General features: G+C 52.3%; 1 protein-coding gene across 1 annotated transcript in view; it reads right to left on the bottom strand.

The window, feature by feature from the left end:
• Positions 1-20525, bottom strand: part of trioa (trio Rho guanine nucleotide exchange factor a) — a 128618-nt gene that overhangs the window by 61137 nt on the left and 46956 nt on the right. Inside the window, exons 3-7 of the mRNA XM_036515549.1 lie at positions 8000-8074; positions 6005-6119; positions 4450-4642; positions 2585-3100; positions 1484-1606 (exon numbers count right to left, since the gene is read on the bottom strand). Coding sequence (XP_036371442.1) covers positions 1484-1606; positions 2585-3100; positions 4450-4642; positions 6005-6119; positions 8000-8074 — 1022 coding nt within the window. The remainder of the gene's footprint in view (positions 1-1483; positions 1607-2584; positions 3101-4449; positions 4643-6004; positions 6120-7999; positions 8075-20525) is intronic.

The following is a 20525-nucleotide window of genomic DNA, read 5'->3' as shown; positions in this document are numbered from 1 at the left end:
GATGGGGAGTCAATGTTCTCAGTGCCTCGGGTTATAAAACATCACTGTTTCCTTCTCCCTGTCAGGTTCTCTCTCTCTCTGCAGGGGTGGACCTCCCAGTGCTTGGCACCACCGGAGTGGGTTGTGACAGCACAGGACCTCACACTCTCTCTCTCCCTCACACACAAACACACACACACACATACAGTAAAAAAACACACACAACAGGCCTTTCAAAGAGCTCTAATGCAGGAGGATGCAGGAGCAGGAGCTCTAATGCAGGAGGACACCTGGACTCCTGTTACAGGGAAAGAGGAGCACCACCACTTGCTGTTCAGCCGGTCCAGCTGCCTCCGCGGCGCTGTGGGCGCGCACAAGGCTAACACCGCTGCGCCCGCCGCTCACCGACGGCGAACAAAACCGCGGCAGCCGACCGGGAGCCAGAGCTCAGGATAAACACCGCATTAATCTTGTTCGTATTGTGAGGTCAGGCCTGCACTGTGATCCCGAAGGCTCAGTACAAGCTAAAGCCTCCACGCCTTACAAAACACTAACATCCAGATTTACGGATACGCTCGTATTTTTCAGATCTTAGCCGGGATTTCAGCTTTGCGTGACTTTGTTCTGACTTCTTTCGGAGTAGAGGTGACTTTAAGGGGCAACCAAACAGCGCAGATCAAAGGAGCACTAACAACGGAGACGTGCGTTCGCGGAGAGCGCGACGGAGAGAGGGGCGTCCGCGTTCAGACGGGGTTTTTTTTTTTCAGAGCGAGAGAAAACATCCCCCTTTGTTTCAGTTCCCTTTCATGAAAATAGTAATAAATGTGTTTGGCTCGGAGGGGAGGAAACTGAATCAGGCTGCGCTCGCAGTGTGGCATGGAGGCGCGGGCATACCGCTTCCCTCTGACAGGAGAGGCCCCGCGCACACTACCGCCGCACTGCTAATTACATCTCTGAGAGGCAGATGTCTGCCCCAATTTTCTGCCGTCGCTGGTCACGGGGTCCCGAGGCGTTGGGGGGGGATTTGGGGATGGGTGGGGGGGGGGGGGGGCGGGGGGACAACATGAAAGCCGAGCGGGTCACGGGGGAGCTTCCCAGCGACAGCTCGCTGTCTGCCGAAGTGGCGTCGCCGGCGTACATCATTAGCCAGACTGGGTCACACAGGAACCTGTCTTCTCTCCCCGTCTGACATCTCTAATGCCTTAACCCCCATCAGGGGAAGTCAAGGAACCCGTCACTGAGGGTTCAGGGAATTTTTTCAGGGAATATTCTTTGAAAATGCTAGAATCTGGGGGACCTGTCCTTGGGCAAGAACTCTGTGAGGCATCTCTGTCGCTGAAGGCATTGGCTGCTGCTTTCATGTCCTATCCCTATCAGAAGAACAGAACCATTCCTGCTCTCAGCGACTGTTCCCCCTTTCCCCTTTCACTGGCTGAGGCGCGGGAGAAACGGGAGAGCTCGCGACGACGGGAAAGAGAGAGCGGGGTCATGCGGGGCCTCCTACCATGCAGTTCATGGCGAAGTGATTGTGTTGGGTCTGCAGCTCCATGGCGTGCGGGTGGTTGGTTCCGATCTCGGTGTAGCCCGCCAGAAACAGGCCTTTGTTGTGCATGATCCAGTCAAACATCTGCGTATGGAGAGAGAGGCACAGGCACGTCGGTTAGCGTGTGTGTGTGTGTGCACGTGTGAGCGCGCATGTGTGTGTTGGGGGGGGGGGGTGACGACCCACCTGAAAAAACACGACGGGGCATATCAACTTGACGCTCTGAAATGTTGACTCGGCGTGTGATTGGAACGGTGCACTTTCAAATTCTTACTGACTTTTCCAGAGCATTTCATTAATTAGCACTTGTATAATTAGTCATGCTTGTTAAATAATTAGAACTGGATTAGGTGCTTACAAAAAAGAAAAAAAAATTAGTCTTTTTTTCCCCCACAAAGAAGCCACAGCGTAATCTGAAGCTCCAAAATCACCATTTGAGGTGCCAGCAAAAACTGTGGGGTTACCAACAGGGTCTGTCTGGAACAAGCTCTATTTATTTCCACTCAGTTATTTGAGACTAATCATGGCCAGGTATTTTTAGAAACCTAAAACAAAAAACCATGCAATGGCAACATTTGCACCTGCAGTACGTTATAAATGTTTGTCCAAATGCAGGTCTTAACGGTTTGGGAAAATTATTTAAAAAAAAAAAAAACTCCTGGGAACATTCTAGAGGAGCAACCCCCAGGAGGGCTCCGCTTTCGACGCGCCCAATTAAAAGGGCCGGAGGAGGGGCAGGGGGGTTGCAGCATAGTGGTTAAGGTGCAGGACTTGTAATCGAAAGGTTGCCGGCTCGATTCCCCGCTGGGGCGCTGCTGCTGTACCCTTGGGCAGGGTACTTAACCCACAATTGCCTCAGTAAATATCCAGCTGTGTACGGGTAACATGTAAAAAAAAAAAAATTGTAACCTATGTAAGTCGCTCTGGATTTGTTTTGACGTGTCCTGTGCTGTAAAATCAGTCACATTAAAAAAAAAAAAGAAACTAAAGTGTGGGTTGATCTAATTTTTCACTGTAATGTAATGTAATGTAATGTACTGGGGTGGGGGTGGCGGGGCTCACCTTCTCGGCGTCCTGCTCGAAGAGCCGCAGCTGGAAGCACTGGTCCAGCTGCAGCTTGCGCACGTGCCACATCTGGTGCAGGTGCTGGCGGGTGGAGTGCAGCTTGTCCAGCAGGGCCGACACCTTGGGCACCAGGCTCTGCGTGTCGGCGTTGGGCGTGGACGCGGCGTTGCGGTTGGAGTAGCCCTCGCTGCTCTGGATCCGCTGCAGCAGCTTCTGGCCCTCGGCGTCCAGCTCCTCGATGGGCGCCTTGATCACCTTCTTCTTGAGGCCCGAGTGCTCCTCGATCATGCGCCGCGCGCCCTCCAGGTCCTGCGGGAAGTCTTTGCGGCCCAGCGCCTCCTGCATCTCCTCCAGGCGGGCCAGCATGTGCGAGGCGTTGCTGGTGAAGTCCTCGAAGGCCACCCGGATCTCGATCCACTCCTCGTGGTTGTAGTCCAGGCTGCCCTCGAAGTCCGGGGTCAGCTGGGAGGGGTCCACCACTTTGGAGAGGCCTTCCAGCGACACCATGGTGGTCTGGCGGAAAGGGGGAAAAAAATGGGGGGGGGGGGGGTGGTGGGGGGCTGGTTTAAGTTGCGCTGTTGTGTAACGGGAAATGGAATAATCGCCTTTTAATCTACCCACCCTAGAAGCTAGAAGGGACACGGGGGTTGCTATAAATAGCAAACCAACCGAGGACCCTATACTTAGCATAAATCAAATTACACTGGAACTCACAGAGGCTAACTAGGGGTCACCGTCTCATTGCTTTGGAGAGAGGAGGTGTGACAGAGTTCAGGACAGAATAATCATCGAGTTTTAATGCCAAGTCACCTGAGATATACTAAGATGGTGGTCTACAAAGGTTCAAATACATTTAAAAGAAATAAATAATTCTGCCCCTCAAAGGAAAAAAAAAAAAAAAAAAAAAACACATTCTTCGCATAGTTGCTGCATAAATTGTTAGAAATGGCGTAGCAGACATGAAGGAATCTTCTCTTAGACTTACATAGGGAAAACTGATTTGATTCACAAAGAAGTGCATTATGATTGAGAGGAGAGTGCCATTTTCGCTAATAATCGTGACCACTTAACGGACTGCACATGACTCTTACAAATTATTCAATGGTCAATTTAAGCTAAATTTGGTTTTGGGTGGGGGAGAAGAAGCTGAATCCAGGCTACAGCTGGAGAATTTACACGGAGATATTTCTCCCGTGAGGCGGCGCTGAACTGGACGCGTTTGTTTGGGAGTGAGACGCTGGACCCTCGTTCTGTTCGGATGAACGTGCGAGCCAGACGCATTGCTCTGCCTTTGGCCGGACTGAGAGCTCTTTCGGGCGGTGGTCCTTATCTGATTCCCACACAAACACACGTTCTAAATCTCCCCCGCACAGTGAAGCACAGAGCAGGGCTCTGTTCAAAACACTGATCTGAACAGGTTGCCAATCAAGATGGGTAGCAGTTTCGTTATTTCTGTATTACGCGATACTTTATTACATGATACGTTATTACATGATTCCATTGCTTGGTAGATACCCTTATATGGGATAGCATATCTGACATTTTGAACTTTTTTTTGTTACGGCAGGATGTTTTCTGAGAAGCTTCATATTAAGTGCCTTGCCTGTGGGTGTAAACCTACAACCTTATGGTTACATGTGCTAACCACACCCTCACTGCTTTAGAGTCTTCACAAACACAACTGCCATAAAGTTCACATTCTGCCTAACTTCCCGTTCAAGCTGCGCATCATCCAGGTGGTGCATGGAAATAAATACCATTAGGTAAGCACAGAGTTTGCCCTTCAGAAGCTCTTGTTTTAAGACGACCTGATAAAACCAGACTGGGGGGGGTGGGGTGGGGGGGGGGTCAAGGGGGCTTACCTCGAACTCAAACTTGGAGCTGCCGAAATTGGTCCTCTGCTTCTGCCAGAAGTTGTCGGGCTTGATGATGAGCGCGACGTGGATGCAGCACGGGAAAGACTCCTGGAGGATCTTTAGGAGAGGCTTGATGGAGTCCCACTTGGAGCCCCGCATGTCCACGATGACGGTGAAGCCATGCTTGCACACATCCTCGCTGGGGTGGAACAGAGAGAGGGAGAGAGAGAAAGGGAGAGAGTCAGAAGAGGCAGCATTTCAATGACAAAGCCGGTTCCACCCTCTCTGGAACTCAAGCAAAGTGCAAAGCCCACGGTCACACGGCAGCATTACAGTAAATATGAACCTCAGACTTGGAACTGCAACGCGTTTAGTTTGACTGCATTCAAGTTCTAAACACAGCCTGGTTTTCAAAACACTCTGTTTTTAAGACAGGAAAAAAAAAAAAAAACAGCACACTCTGTCCGCTTTGCTTACCCAAACCGCCCAGCTGCTCGGCTGCTAGAAATAGCATCCTCACTGAGAACTGAGAAATCTCTGTATCTGTATCAGGGCTGAGGTTTCCTGATTGTGCCTGCTCGCCCCCGCCCCCCCCCAGCAGGAGGCGACGCTGGTCCCTGACCCACGATGCCCTGCTGCTGCTGTTGCTGTGAGCTGCGCAGTCGCTCCTAGCCTGAGCTCTGAGCGGGAGACAGCCTCGCCGGCACTACACGCTACCCCGGGGCTCTGAACACCCCTTCTCCCTACCTGCTGTCCAAGACGACAGACGGACACACGGGCAGACGGACGGGGAGAGCAGACAGACAGAGGTGGAGAGAGATGGCCTTCCTGACTGCCTGCACTGCGCTGGAAAACAACCCGGCTCCTCAAACCGCGCCGAGCAGAGACCCAGCAAAGCGCTCGGCTGTGTCTAACTGCCGCACTTTGTTTTCCAGCATTGCGCGCTCTCCCTCTCTCTCTCTCTCTCTCTCCCTCTCTCGCTCTCTCTCTCTCCCTCTCTCTCTCTCACCAGTGCGGAGGAGAGGGAAGGGCTCTTGGCAGGAGTTAAACTGCGGCAGGTTTTCTGGAGCTGGCCCACGCCGCCTGCCTTTGCCCGCCTGCCCGTCATCCTTTTCCCCCCCTGCATCGGCCCCGCGAGGGGCCGGGAGCGCCGGAGGCCCTCAGGGAGGAGGCTAACCTACATACTGTACCGCAGCACTGCGCGGGTGCCAGGGGCGAGCCCGGGGGGCCGGGCTGCAGGGGGGAGCCGGAGGGCCGGCAGGGCTGCGGAGCGGAGCCGGAGCTCCGCCGAGAACGCCTCCGCTGCCCACCGAGTGCGAACTGCACCCCGTCCTCCTTAAAGGTTCGCCATTTCGGCGCTGTTAAGATTTTAAGTGTGACCTGCCGCTGACGACTTCGCGGCACAATACTGATCTCTTGCCCGGGCTGCGCGCGCTCATTTACACAGCGTGGAGGGGACAGACCCGTCACCCCTAGCCACACAATGGGAATAAAGCCAGGCAATGCCGCTGCGGTACACCGGACATTCGGTCGAGGGGGTGAAGCCCCCGTCCCGTCATACCTGGGGATTCCAGCCAGGTAGGCGATGAGCCGGCGGAGGTCCTCCTGGCGTATTCTGTCGTGGTTGCTTCGTGATGGGAACGTCAAGACGGGACCGCCGCGCCTATCTCGGCCCCCTATTGGACACAAAAAAAGGAGGGACACAACGTTCAGCCGCACCAACACAACTCACATCATGCACAGCCCAAAACATTCATTGAACAGTAACAAATATTGTTGCCCAATAAATAACACACAACTCAGTCTGCAGCCAATGCTATGAAATTCGAACACAGTTAATGTTTCTTCAAAATGTCCGAATGAATCCAGTGCCTTTTTTCCCCCAAACACTCATGCTGCGAGTAGGCGCACTCGTGTTTCAAGCCCAGAGCAGAGGCTATATGTTGCGCAGTCAGTTCAAAGGAGGCAGAACAAAAGGCACTTATGGAAAGGTTGGCCGTCCTCCAGAATCATCAGTTTTTTCTTGTCCTCTTTGACAGTTGCAGGCGAGAGTTACATAACTGAGCAGAGTCAGGAAAAGCCACCGCTGTCAGGTACCCCCTGAACCGACTGCTGATGGAAAACATGCTCCACCTCTTCGGCTCCTTTCTCCTCATACACATCTCTCAGTGGGCAGGGATCGCATGTTTATTTACCTGATTCATGTCCACGCTCAGGAAAGCTCAAGGCTGCAATACTGAAATATTGTAATAAAGGGGAGAATAAAACTACTTTGGTTATATTAATAGCTCTGCCTCCGAGAATTCTGAAATCAACCTGAGTGGCCGGCGAGAGAAAAGGAAGCACTGAGCTACTCGGAACAGACTCTTCCAGCCGCTAAGGATTCTGGGAGATATGCTCCTCGGTTCAATTTCGCCATGCGTTACAGTGCTTTCGATAAAAAAGGGGAGGGGAAGTCCTGTCCATCTAAATCTCGACAGAACCCGCGCGGGGATTTGGACGGACCCTCAAAACAGCGGGCACCCCTCGGACAAGCCGTTTCCACTTAGCCGAAATTGGGAGCGTGCTGGTTTCTCCGAGGGGCGGAGAGGGGTTTTTAAACTGCGTCTGTGGAGCGGCCCGGAACAGGTCCCACTCGGGGGGGGGGGACCTTACAGTTCAGCTTTGTTATTTTTGTTTTTTGATTTTTACCAGCTTGAAGAGAGTGTGTTCAAGGGCCCTTATGGATGAACTTACATTATACTGCTCTGTGCTAACACAGCTGAAGAGGAAAAGGTGGTCCTCTCCCATCGTTGCTACTGTACCTGCTGTCTAAAATCCTCCTAGATATTTTAAACATAGCACAGTGCTGAACTTCATTAATTGAGTCTGCAATTAATAGGATCACAGTTAAATAAAGTTTAAAAAAAAAAATACATTTGACTTGTTATGCATTGGACTTCTAAGTCGCTTGGCCATCTCGCGTCCTGCACTGGCTCCCCGCCTGCAGTTAAACATCCCTGGTGCTTTCTGGGTAATTACGCCCTGGTGAATCACGGGCCGCAGATATGACAGTGGCCTGTCTCTATGGAAACGCAGCGCGCCGAGTGTCCGCGGCTTCGCGGGGCCCGCTGCCATGCTGCGACCTTGAGTTTGAGGGAGAGGATAGAGAAGCTAACCTCACAAAAGGGGGGGGGGGGGGGCGGCGACACAGCGACACAGTACATAACGACGCCGCCGCCCCCCGGTTTCCGGGGGAATGGACTCTGAAGTACCCCCCACTCCCTCTTCCCGCAGAGAACCGTGCTGACATAAAATGTGAGTGGAATTTGAACTGACTCAACCGCTCGCAACCCCTCTTTTTTGAACGTTGTTTCTGTTGAGAGCAGGCACGAGTATGGGATCAGGGAAAATAAAAAACAGAGCCGTTCCCACTCACTGTACTTGAACGCTTATTTACGCCAGCAGATTGTAGCAGCTAGAGGGGGCTGAAATGTTCGGAGCTTCAAATATCCCTCGCCGCGGAGTGTTTACAGCGTCCGGGGCACCTGTGGCGGGAAGGACCGGGCTCGCTTACCTGATAAGAAGGCCACTTTCTCCTTTAAAATAGGCAGAACCTCCATCGCCTTCATCTCCTCATTCCTACGAAACCCTGGAGGAGCAGACAGAGACGATGCTGTTACTCAGGAGCAGAAATACACTCAGCATACAAACACACATACATCGGCAAAGCCCGGGCCCCACATTATGTGGCTAATTTCAGGATTTGTAAGTCAAAAAAAGAGTTTAGCTGATCTTACTAGATAAACGATGATCAACTGATTTGGTCTAGCTCGGGTTAGCAAAGATCAGCTGATCTGGCCTGATGCGACACAGGCTTTTATCAGTTTAGCAGATGGTGCGCTCCCACCCCATTTCCCACCTCAATTTTTTAGCGGGTGTTGGGGGGGAATCAAAATACCTGAAGTTTTTCTGCAATGCAGGGAAGGAAAGTCCTATTTTAGTTTTAAAAATGGAATATTTTAGAGACTCGCACAGAGCAAGTCTGCTGAGCAGTTGTCTTGGAAACGGAGTCCCTGACTTATTGCCATTATATATCAATATGAGCGTATGTCTGGAGACCAGCTACCTCCTTTAGCGCTCAAAAAGGGGGGGGGGGGGGGGGGGGTTGGGGGGGGGCGGTGACATTTCAAGACCCATAACAGTATCTACCATCACTCAAACGTCTGAGACGTGGAGTTTTCCGACAGCTGCTGGCTGGATTCTTGCATTTCCTTAAGTCCAGCAGACCAGCAGAGAGAGGGGACAAAAGTGTCTGTGATATTTTCACTCAATCTTCACCACTGCAGTCCACTGCAGTGGGGAAAAACTGAAGTGTCCGTTAGCATGACTGATTAATTGTTAATCCTTTCTGATTAAGAATATTCACAACAGCCCTGTGTCACGGGCACAGAGCTTTCATTTCGAGGTGAGAGAGAGGGAGCCTCTCTCATTTCGACAGGAAATTAAGACTTTATCGTCTTTCTTAACGGCCATCCCAAACGTAAAAAAACACAACTACACTAGCACAACAGATAACCCTTCCCTGTGGAGTTGATGGAGAAGAACATTATTCCAACTGGGTCGATATTTTTATTTATTTATTAATCTTCATGTTGTTGTACTTTTGAGAAAAATTTGACTGTTCTTAAGCTCATCTTTGTAATATAATGCTATTACTAAAGAAATGCTATACAGCGAACGACAGTGATGTGTTCAGCCAGACTGGTTCAACAGCAGTCACGGCTTCACTGTGGTGCTGGTGTGTACTTCACACACATACACTTTCACCTTGTCACTGCATTCTTCTCACAACCAGAGGCAGTTTCACGCTTGTGAGAGAGCACATTTTGTGTTCCTTCCTGGTATGGCTAAAGAGAACCAGTTTACATTTAAAATGCTGGACTAAGAGCAAATATTCCTGAACATTCTCATACTGGAACGTGTGTCATTTGAAGCAAACTATTCCAAGCCTCAAATCCCAAATAAGCACCATGATTCCAAGTTACATTTTCCCCTTCAATCGAAGCGTTAGTCCTTGAACACAATGGGCCAGGGGAGACTCCACCATGTTCCACACCAAGAGCATAGCTGAAGATTCACTGATTCATGCGAAGGTTGTTGTGAACAACCTGCATTAGCAACAGCAAAGAGCCCCTGACACACACTCAAAACCAACCATGACCGCCCACTGCCTCCCACTTTCCCCTCCCACCGGCACCTGCTGGGCAGAACAGACAGGATTTGGACGACTGACAGATACTGGTGCGGTCAGTGCTCAGGGATGGTACACATGAATCAACACGGTGTTCCCGCGCAGACCTGAACTCTGCTTTAACATCTCTTAGAAAAATCCCAGAATTCCATCGAGGAAGACACAGCAGAAAGAGGAACCGAGCGATTCCTCTCAGGCACTGTTTTAGGTACTGGAGGCCCACATCACCAAGTCCTCACCTGTGGCACAGCTACTATACCTAGCCCTGTGGTCTTGTTGTCCTCTCTGAACATTTGGTTCACTGGCACCCGCACCACACCACTTCAGACGGCACCTGACTGCATTCTATAAATTTTCAGTTACCTCTGACTGCATTCACTAAACCCTCAGTCACCTGAGACACGACCCCTGCGGTGTTAAGTCGTCTCCTTCAGCCATTTCACCACGATATTTTTATTCAAAAAGATAAAATGTAAGAGGTTTAAAATATTAATTCTGAAAATATTAATTCTGATCTCCGCGAGACTCCCCTCACCCCCCCCGACTCCCTCTTGCTTTATGGCAGGGAGATGATGTCATCTGTCATGGCGGGCCGGGAAGCCTTTGTGGCAGGGGCCTTCGCCGCAGAGTTCGGGTGCCTCGCGAGGCTGAAGGTGGCAGTCAAGCCTGCTGATTCCCCTCTCTCCCTCTCTCTCTCTCTCTCTCTCTCTCTCTCCCTCTCTCTCTCTCTCCCTCTCTCTCTCCCTCTCCCTCCCTCTCCCTCCCTCTCTCTCCCTCTCCTTCTCTCTCCTTCTCTCTCCCTCTGTCATCCTTTTTAGGGCCTTTTGTCTCTACAGCGCAGACGGTCTTCGCCTCCCTGGTTAATGAGAACTGTCAGGTTTAGAAAAACCCTCTGTCCGTTTGCGTGCCAACTAATTACTCGAAATAGTAGGCCTTTATCACTTCTGCTCCTCATAACAGGCGGGCCTGCGTCTAATTATTTTACTCATACAGATACAGAGAAAAGTATTGTGGCCCTGTTCGAATCTGGATACAGACGTTAGACGTTCCCCGTATCCGCGAAAATACATCCATCTTTGCTGCGAGAGACTGGGAAGCTGCATCATTTACAAGCGTTACATCTGCTGCCAGCAGGTCAAAATCTTATCTGATCATATATCCCTTATACTCAAATAAAATCAATGGAGGCAAAATGAACCTGGATGCAAAAACGTAAGTCTGCAGGCAATTTGCAGAGCGTGTAAAAAAAAGTCCGGCAGGAGCGGCACGGCGGGGACATTTCCATTTCAAAGAGCCGCAGATCAAACGCAGATTCTAATTACGGCCATTGGAGGGGAGAACCGAGCCGCGCTTAGGATCCCGTCCTCTCAAACTAGCCACGGCTGACCACTGAACTGCGCTGACATTAATCCACGCCAGCGCCACAATGCCGTCCTCCGGCTACTGACGAGAGTGTGAAATTACACAATATTTTCTGTCGGTTCCAGTTTGCTCTGTCGAGCCCCCCCCCCCCCTCTCAAAAAAAAAAATAAAAAGGCGGCAGTCTTTCTTTTGGGGCATCAACACTTTGCAGCTCAAGCCTTCAGAGGCTTGGGTGCTGAGCATTACAGGAGGAGAATGGCCCTGCACACTGCGGCTTGTGAGACAGAAACAGGTATCATAATAGGGAATATCTATGGGAAACCGTGTCTCATGGGGGCAGAGAGAGAGAGGGAGAGGGAGAGGGAGAGAGAGAGAGGGAGAGAGAGAGAGAGAGAGAGAGAGAGAGAGAGAGAGAGAGAGAGAGAGAGAAGCGGTACCCTTGGGTGCTGCGCTGCTGGTGTGTGGGAGACTGCAGCAGGCAGTCAGAGCCTCTCTCATGCAGATGGATGATGTAATGTATGTGTGTGTGTGTGTGTGTGTGTGTGTGTGTTCAGCTCAGGCCTGTGGGGGTTTCGAGGAGAGAGGAGAGGAGAGTGAGAAAGCGGATAGCTGTGAACAGAGAGTGAGCAACCAGCGAGTAAATTACACTGTGAATCACTGGCTCTTCCCGTGAACGCGCACGCTTGCGAGAGAGAGCGTCTGGAGGTGGGCGTCGTACCCAGTGCTCTCGCGGGGGGGGGATATGCCACCGCTGCAACAGCTGCCCATTTCATACAAGCCACACATTATCAGCGCAGTTTTTTAGTGGGAGGTGGAATTCTTCCTAGCCCCTGAAGAAATATAACAAGACATTTTACAATTACTGACAATTTCACTGCTCGTTCCGAATCCACTGGGTAAACTGAAGCACCTGGCATTACAGTTCTCTGGACAGTCTGTGGGCTGTACGCGAGTACTTTAGACAGGATTATTTCAATACTGTTAATTAACGAGGTACCGCACGGGGGGAATGGGTGGAGAAATGTGTTTCTGTAAACGCAGTAGAACAGGCTAAGAAATGCACACCATGTTCTCGTTTTTTCTCTGTCGACGCGTTTATCTGGGGCAGCCTCGCGCGTCCCGACTGCTGCAGCGGAGGCGTTCTCTGGCGCAGCCGGCACCCCGGGCCGCGGCGAGGGGTACGGCGGAGTCACCCCCCCTGCACGCGGCTCGCCCGGAGACGCGGCGTGGCGCTCATTAGCGTTAGCGTCCGCAGCCGCCGTCTCCCGGAGCACGGCCTGAGGCCGCGAGGGCAGGGCCACGCAGAGGCCCGGTGACACCGCATTTGCCGGTAGGCATGAGGGAGGGGCGAGCGGGGTGGGGGGGGGGGGGGGGGGGGGGGGTGCTCTCGGCACAAAAAGGACTTTAATGAGTCGTTTAAGAAAACAAACACGTGTGACGCTCTCCCTCCTCCCACTTCCTGTGTTTAATCTCTGCTCTTTTTTCAGTGTTGATACAAAGGGGGGCTGCGAAGCCCCTGCAATAAATACTACCGCATTATTTATGAAATATCAGCGTGCTTCCCGTCTCTTCCTGCCTTCAGCTGTGCCCGCGGTCTGAATCTGTGCAAAACAGAGACCGCCCGTACTGGCAGGAGACCAAAGGGGGAGGGACCGTTCTTCTTAACAGGAAAAAAACAGCCAGGGTGATGACAGCCAATCAGTAGGTACAGAACGTGACCGAAACGCCACAATGCGCATCAAGCTTGGTTACGGCGGAGCTTCACGCCCATTACGAAGCCTGCTGCCCTGGTGTTGGGATACAAGGTTGCCGCAACGTTGCCGGGGCGTTCCACGCTAACCTACCTGAGGATGCGATCTGAAACGGTACAAAGCCACGACTGTATCAAAGCCAGCCTCCGTTCGCTGACTAATTAATTCCGACCAGGAGGCAGTTTGTCGCGACTAACCCTTGGTTATGCATTGTGTGAATATTTATGGCCATGCTAATGAGCTGCTAAATCTCTTCAGCACCTGCAGAGGCTGGGGAGAGGAGGAGGAAAAAAAAAACGTGTTTTCTCTCCCTTTTCCTCCCCAAAGGGGAAAAGCGAAGGGATTTCCATATCAAGCCGTGTCTCCCCAGCTCTCCCCCCCCCCCCCCCCCCCCCCCCCCCCCCCATGGGCTGCTTTATTTCGCCGCAGATGAATAATTTGAGGCAATCATGGGGAAAACTGCTCGCTTATTGGGCTGAAAACGGAAGCAAATCATCCGCGCAGACTCATACACTGACTGGGGAAACGGCACAATCCGCAGAAAACTTTCCAGCCGGACCGGTTGGCCAGATGTAAATTCGAGGCTGTGTGCGTTCTTTTCCCTGCACAGAACGGCACGTCACATTGCAGTGCACAGGATTTTTTTTTTTAAACATATTTTACAGATGTGCTGTGTTTTGATGAAATGCATAACCACTTCAGGCCACTGTTCATTTCTGCAACAGCAGCAAGTAGGACGGGGCAAGAAAGCCCTTTTTTCTCAATGTTTCTGTGACTCCCCGTACAGTCACAGCTAATCAAAGTCAGGAGGCCGGAGAGTAGGAGGAGATAAAAGGTTCAGAGGGAGGGGGGCTGAAGACACTGGGGGGCTCAGAGAGGGAGGGGGGGCTGACAAGACATGAGGTTAGGAGAAAGATAGGTCAAGGACACCGGGTGCGGAGAAACCAAGCGATCAAGGAGACTGTAGACTTAGAGAAGAAGGAGCTATGTTGTGGATTAGGGGTTCAGAGAGGAAGAAGAAGTGATAATGAGGGGTTAAGAAAAAGAGGGGCTATGGAGATTGGTGGCTGAGAGACAGAGAGAGGGAGACTGAGGGGGCTTGGTGTGTGTGGGGGGGGGGTTTGGCTGGCTGCTAAGAGAGACCAATCCACGCACGGCTCACTACTCCGTTATTGATTTCATTATAGTTCTGATGGAGTCAGCACTAGTCAGGCCTGACTGCCCATCATAACACATTAAGTCATTTTGGGTAAACTGCCGGCCGCCGCTTGGCTTAAAGGGAACCTATCTTTTCAGGCACGGGTAGGGAGGGATGGAGGGGAGGTTTGGAGAGAGCGCAGGCCTGCGCGGGTGAGCTAAAGTACCCCGCGCGCTGGACAGTTACGGACCCTGCGGTGGGGGAGACGGGTGTCACGAGAGGGCCAGAGCCCTGGTGGGCGGAGGGCGGCCACGCAACCTGAGTGGGGGGGGGGGCGGGCTGGGGCTGAGTCTAAATTAGGGCAGTGGAATTCCAGAAGAGGAGGAGGAGGAGGAAGAGCGTTGCTGCACCACTGTCCGATCCAGCCCATCTCTCGAGGGTAAACACCTTCGCGTAAAGACCACTCATGCTTTCGGGAATCATATTTACAAGCTAAGTGACAGGCAGGATGACACAAACCAATTTCCCAATTTTACATTTACATTACATTTAACATCTATTCATTTGGCAGAGGCTTTTATCCAAAGTGACTTACAAGTGAGGCAGAGTACAACACAAGCAAAAAACCATAAGGAGTCAACTGTATTAGAAGCACTGCATAACCAGGTTTCAATGGTTAGCCAGACAAGGTACAAGCTAGCTGGTAGAGATTAGTGCGTTAAACCATTAGATTACTTTTACTTTATATAGTCTAGTACGAAACAGTTTTGAGACATGAGAAATTCCGTTAGGTGGTAGTGTTTCAGGTGCTCCGGTGAGAGTGGAAGAGCTGCGTCTTCAGATGTTTCTTGAAGACAGAGAGGAACTCGGCAGAACAGATGAAGTGTGGCCTGCAGCTTCACCACTGCTTTGGTCACATGACCCTTTTCTCCCCGCCTCCACAGTGAGGGCCCACGTTTCTGGTCTGGGCTGTAAAGACCAAGCGCAGAACCACAGCTGACTGAACCTTGGCAATGGGCTCCATAACCACGCGCATCCAGTGAACGCGGTCTTGATTCAGGGCACATTAGCTCCAGCTTTCTGAAAGCTAATGGCTGGTGACAGGACGTTCTTCTCGCTGGTGACGAGCCAGATGAGGCTGGGTTGGGGGTAATGGCGCGGAGGTGTCAGGATGAAGGATTGTCGCTGGCGGAGACAGCTGACGAGCCCTCAGAGCGGCAACAGCTGCCTCTAACCCTAACTCCCACCCCCTTGCCCAACCCTCTGGGGAGGAAGTACCAGTGCGCCCCCTGCTGACCTGACTGTACACCTCTGCAACTCCCTCCAGAGGAAGGACCCCACAGGAAGCGGTGTCCTGTCCTTCACCAGGCCCCGCCCACATCCATACGGCCCACCAACAGAGAGGCTCCGTACCTCCAAAGGGGTGATGTCACCGAGTGTCTGCCCAGTCGGCCCCCGCCACAGGGCCAGGCAGTGACCGCGGATCAAGGTGAACGGACTCACACAGCCAGCGATTTCTCCCAGCATAAACAGGGCCCCCTCCCTGGGCTGGCTGGAGCTTTACGACTCGCGGGCCGCGTTGACATCAGTCAAAGGGCGAGCGCAAAACCCTCCACGCCAAGGCCCTTCCCCCTACGGTCCTTTTTACGCCCGGGGAAGTGGGCCGCCGTCTCGACGTGCGCGGCCGGGGGGGTGACAGATTTGGACGCTTCGTGGGGGTAAAAGATCATCTTCGCAAATGGGTCACTAAGGAGGGTTTACCATTTTTGGCCACGGGTCTGAGCCAAAATCTCGACAGACCTCACTGGGAGCGGGGCGGCGGTATCTATTCTCTTCCAAAGCTCAAATGCAGACTGCATCACTTGCACATTCTCGGCTGTAAGTCACGCTATACTGCATTTCAGTTTTATTGCAGAACACATGGTGCTGCAAATACCTCCAAACAAGAAAACAAATCAACTGCATGTGTACTTAGAATCCAGTGTAGCTGCTATACCAAAACATTGCCAGTCAATGCTGGAGACAATACCGTATTACTTAGCGGAAGCCCTTACCCAGGGTGCGATATGTATCTTACATATTACCCATTACATAACCAGTTCATAACAAATTATACACCTGGACCTTCACTACTGCAGTAAAAGTGAACTACCCCACAGGCAGCACCAAAACCAGGCTTATGACTGTTTTGTAGGTCTCAGCATGCAGGATTATTCTTTCCAAGTTTACTCTCTGGCTCCTGAGTTTAGTTTAGTTTAAATGTGCGAAGACCTGCAGTGCGATTCAAACCCCAGGACCCAAACCACTAGGCCTCTGGTTCCAAGACAAGCTCTCGCTGCTGTGAGCCGCCTCTGTATTCCAGTATATTTAACAGATTCTCTTACCCAGATTGACTTATATAGGTTAGTATTTTTACGTTATCCATTTATACAGCTGTAAAATTCCGGAAAAGAGGAAATTCCGGGTTGAGCACCTTGCCCAAGGGTATAGCAGCAGTGCCCCAGCGGGGAATCGAACCAGCAACCTTTCGGTCACAAGCCCTGCTCCTCAACCACCGTGCAACGCTGTCGCCCCATTCTACATGGCTACATTATAAACATTTTACATGGCTAAAAGGCTGCACTGTCTCCACGGGGAAGGGATGTGTCTCAGATCTTCAGCGTCGCTTTGATGGCACCGGAGGCGGCTCTACCCGAGGAGCTGTGTTTTTTTTTTTGGTCACGGTGCAGACAATATGCGGCCTGCCTCCACGGCCCTCGCAGGCACCGAGCGGCGGCCGTTAATCACCGCCCGCCAGCGGGACCCGACGCCGACGGCGGCCGACGCTCCTGAGAGCAGCCCGGCACGGCGCCTGTCCCGAAAAGCTGCAGAGGTTCTGCTCAAACGGAGATTAACCAGTTAGGGGGCACGAGCTGGTCATGGCCAACAACATCATGCCGGAATCGCAGTTCTCTCTGCATCTGCAAAATTGTTTTAATCCCCATATAACAATATAACAAAGAGGGAGGGAGATGACTGCACCAAGCCTCTCTCTGATTTCATAGTTTATACAGAAACAATGCATACATGACTCTGTATCAGGAGGAGAGAAGCCCCTCTCATAATTACTTATTGCAATGAGGGGTCCCTCTACAATAAATCTGCTACAGGTGTTTTGATTAAGTTAGATGCAGTTTAATGTAGTTTTAAAAGGCGTTTTGTTGATGCAACGCCGTTGCCTGGGAAGGCGGCTCACGTGAGCAGTGGCCATGGCCCATGGATAATAACAGCAAGCACATGCTGTAATTCCGCAGTGAAATTGATCAGCCACTGAAAGAAGACGCTTAAAGATCACTGTATGACAGCAGAGCATACATGGCTGAACTCAGACCGAGAAAAAACAGCAAAGTTACAGTATTACGTTAAAGCAACATTATTAGAGCAGTTTCAACGCTGACCCAGGGTAAAGTGTCAACCTTCCACACAGAAGAAAGGGTGACAGCATTTGGATTACTTTGCACACTAACTTAAAGTGACTTTATGTCCACTTCCCATTTTCAGGGATATACGAGTAAAGGTAACGGAGCCAGACTAGGCTTGCTGGTGAGATGGCCTGCTTTAATGCTACACTGTGAACGCATGCTCTCAGTGCTGACACAGAGAGACGAGTGTATGGTCTGTCAGTGCTGAAACGCGTCACAGATGCGCCTGCTTCAGAAGTGCGGACAGCGGTATAAAAAGCCTGGCGGTGTCCGGGGCTGGCTACCGTCTCAAATACACCGCCGGTGACGCCATCCCTAAAAACGCCGGCTGCGGGGGCACGCGCCGGCCGCAGATGCATCGAGCAGACGCGGGCCGCGACCCGAGTCCCGCCGTCAGGCGGAGAGCCGCTCCGCGGTCGTGTCGTTTTTCCGTCGGAGAGAAGCCGGCGAGCATCGGCCTGGGTGTGTGCTCCTCGCCGCCACCTCGCGGGCTGCACGCGGCCGCTTTCCAAACGTCCACAGCTGCGCCGACCAGGGGGACTAAAAACAGGCTAATTAGGCCCCGAAACAAAAACAACAACAGAGGGAAGCACCCTGCTTCCTGGCGGCCATGTTGATATTCCTCCCCCCCTCGTACGCGCGCCTGCGCGACACGGCCGAACTCCCCGCAAACTTTTCCGGAAAAAACTCGCCCAGCGAGAGTTCAGATGTTCCGGAAGCAAGTGAGGCGACCGGGAGAAAGATAACATAGTGCAGTCAGACAACGCACCGGCCGTGTCCCCGGGGGGTTTGGCGATAGCCATCTTTCGGCAGGTAAAGGGGGGGGGGGGGGGGGAGGGGGAGAGAGGTGGAGGGAAAGCTGGGCCTGCCGCTGCTGCTGGGGGGTGCGGTGCCGGTGCGGAGGCCTCGCTGCAGAGCAGATAAGCGATAGGTGCTGGCTGCTGACGCCAGAGGCAGAGCTGTCCTGAGAAGGCAGCCGCTTCCCAGCCACCCTGTCCACAGATGTGACTTCCTTCCAGGCAATCTTTGCGCCAGCGTGCGGTAAACTCACAGAAGCAGCAACGTTCAAACGGTTAAGTGTGCTTTACAGAGGCTGTCATAGTTTATCAAACCAGACGTGCGGGTGAACTGCAGTTTAAAGAAATATGACTCGCTTATTGCATTTAACGCTAGGATTACTGATATGATTATGGTACACAAACCTACATGGTTAGGTTTAAGGTTAAGGTCAGGGTTAGCTTTTAATGAACTGTAGGCTGAGGGAGTACAAAGTGCCTCAAAGTGCTCAGGCCTGTTGGGCTGTAAGGTTATGGTTAGGGTTATGGTTAGGATTAACGTTAGGGTTAGGGTCAGCTTTGGGTTTAAGGTAAGGGCTGGGTTTAGGTTAGGTGACATGGCTTAGGATGAGACTGCCTTTTTGTACAGACCTGCCTGTGTGCAGTCAGGCCCTTCTCCAGATAAATGCCTGCCCGCCTTTGGCTACAGAGCACTGCGCTCTGCTGAAGTGCTACAAATGAAAAGCTTGCGCCGACTGCTCTCAGGTACCGGTGGGGATAACTCTGCAGCACAACTGCAGGAGGGCCTCACATAATCAGCACTGAGAGAGACCGAGGAAGCAGAGACGGCAAGCTGTAATACACGCTCTGCTGCCGTCCGTTCACTTCGCGGTGGGTGACGATGCTGGGTGCATACAGCCGCGGACACTCATGACCGGGGCAGATGGGATACGTGTTATGGATGCCATTTCAGATCCATACCTTAATGAGCAGACAGGTCTATGGGGAGGGCCAGTGAAGATGACAACATGTAAGGAAATGCTACAGAAACAAGAATGACATTCCTGCCTTCTGTCTGATTCCCAGTCAGTGGTTCTAACTCTGACTGGTTCTTGTTTCGGTATCGGGAAAGAAGCAAATAGTTGGCACTAGACTTGAATTACTTCAGCAAAAAATGCTGTATGTCTGGTTCTAAGCGATACCAAAAGGCATTAAGTCCGAGGATGGCAAACAAGCAAAGCTTAAGTACCTCCCCGAGACCAAAGTGCCTCAAAAGCGCTACCTTCAGCTAAAGCGCTGTTGGCTTTTTGGCAGGTGGGCTTACTTTTCCATTGATAATCTCTTCTGGCCGCTGTGGGAATCGCAGACACAGGCCTACATCAGCGGCACGGGGGTCAGAGGGCATTCTGCGGGACACTGAGGGGGGGTCAGCGGCCGGCACACCCCCCCGGTGGCGGTCACCTGATCCAGCTTTCCCGGCAAGAGTCCACCCCACCCGCTTGGGGGGGGGGGGGTAGGGGGGGGGGTGAGAGCTTGGGCCCGCCAGCACCCTGCCCCCCACCCTCGGTGCAGTTTGCCTGGAGGAAGTACAGCAGGGGAGTTTTCACTCTGTCCCCTGGCCGTGACCCAGGGTCCTCGCTTTAGACGCCAACTTCAGCTGCATTCCCTGGGCCCGCCGCTGTCTTATCGTTAATTTCCGACTTTTTTCCTGTCTTTTTTCCTCTTTTTTTCAGCAGTTCTACATGCAGCGGCTCCCCGCGGACTGCCGCTGCACCACTTTCTCCGTTTGGGGAATCTGAATACGCGACAGTGGAAGGACGGGTCCCAGCCCAGCCCCCGCCAAGCCGCAGCGGCGGGGCGGCTATTTCGGGGCCCGGTCTCTGCCGCGGAGCTCCGATTGCGGGGCGCGGGCGTGTTCCTCGCGCGTGACTCCATGCCGGCCACCCGGCGGATGGCTAATCCCGCCAACCCCACCCCCCCACCCCCGCCGCCAGACCGCTGCGCATTTCACGGATTAGGGAATAAACCTACTAATTGCTTTTCAAATGCAGCTCGCGCGTGACGTCACGCCTGCCTCTCACCGAGTCAAACTGCACGGCACGGGGAATTACCGCTAATGCAGCTAAGCCTCTGAAATTCAGGTACTGTGCCGTGTGATTGATTCCTGGTACAACTGTGTCGTCTCTCTACATTGGTACATACAAACACACGCACACACAGACAGACACACACGCACACACAGACACACAAACAGACTTACAAACACAGACATAGAGACACACAAATACAGACCATACAATCCTACCACTTTCTCCTTCTCCCCTTCCCTCTCTCGCTACACAAAACCCCCTTAACACACAC

The sequence above is a fragment of the Megalops cyprinoides genome, chromosome 21 (genome assembly GCF_013368585.1).
Source record: "Megalops cyprinoides isolate fMegCyp1 chromosome 21, fMegCyp1.pri, whole genome shotgun sequence".
Taxonomy (NCBI): Eukaryota; Metazoa; Chordata; class Actinopteri; order Elopiformes; family Megalopidae; genus Megalops; species Megalops cyprinoides.
The sequence above is the reverse complement of the archived record's forward strand: the minus strand, read 5'-3'. Positions and strand labels throughout refer to the sequence as shown.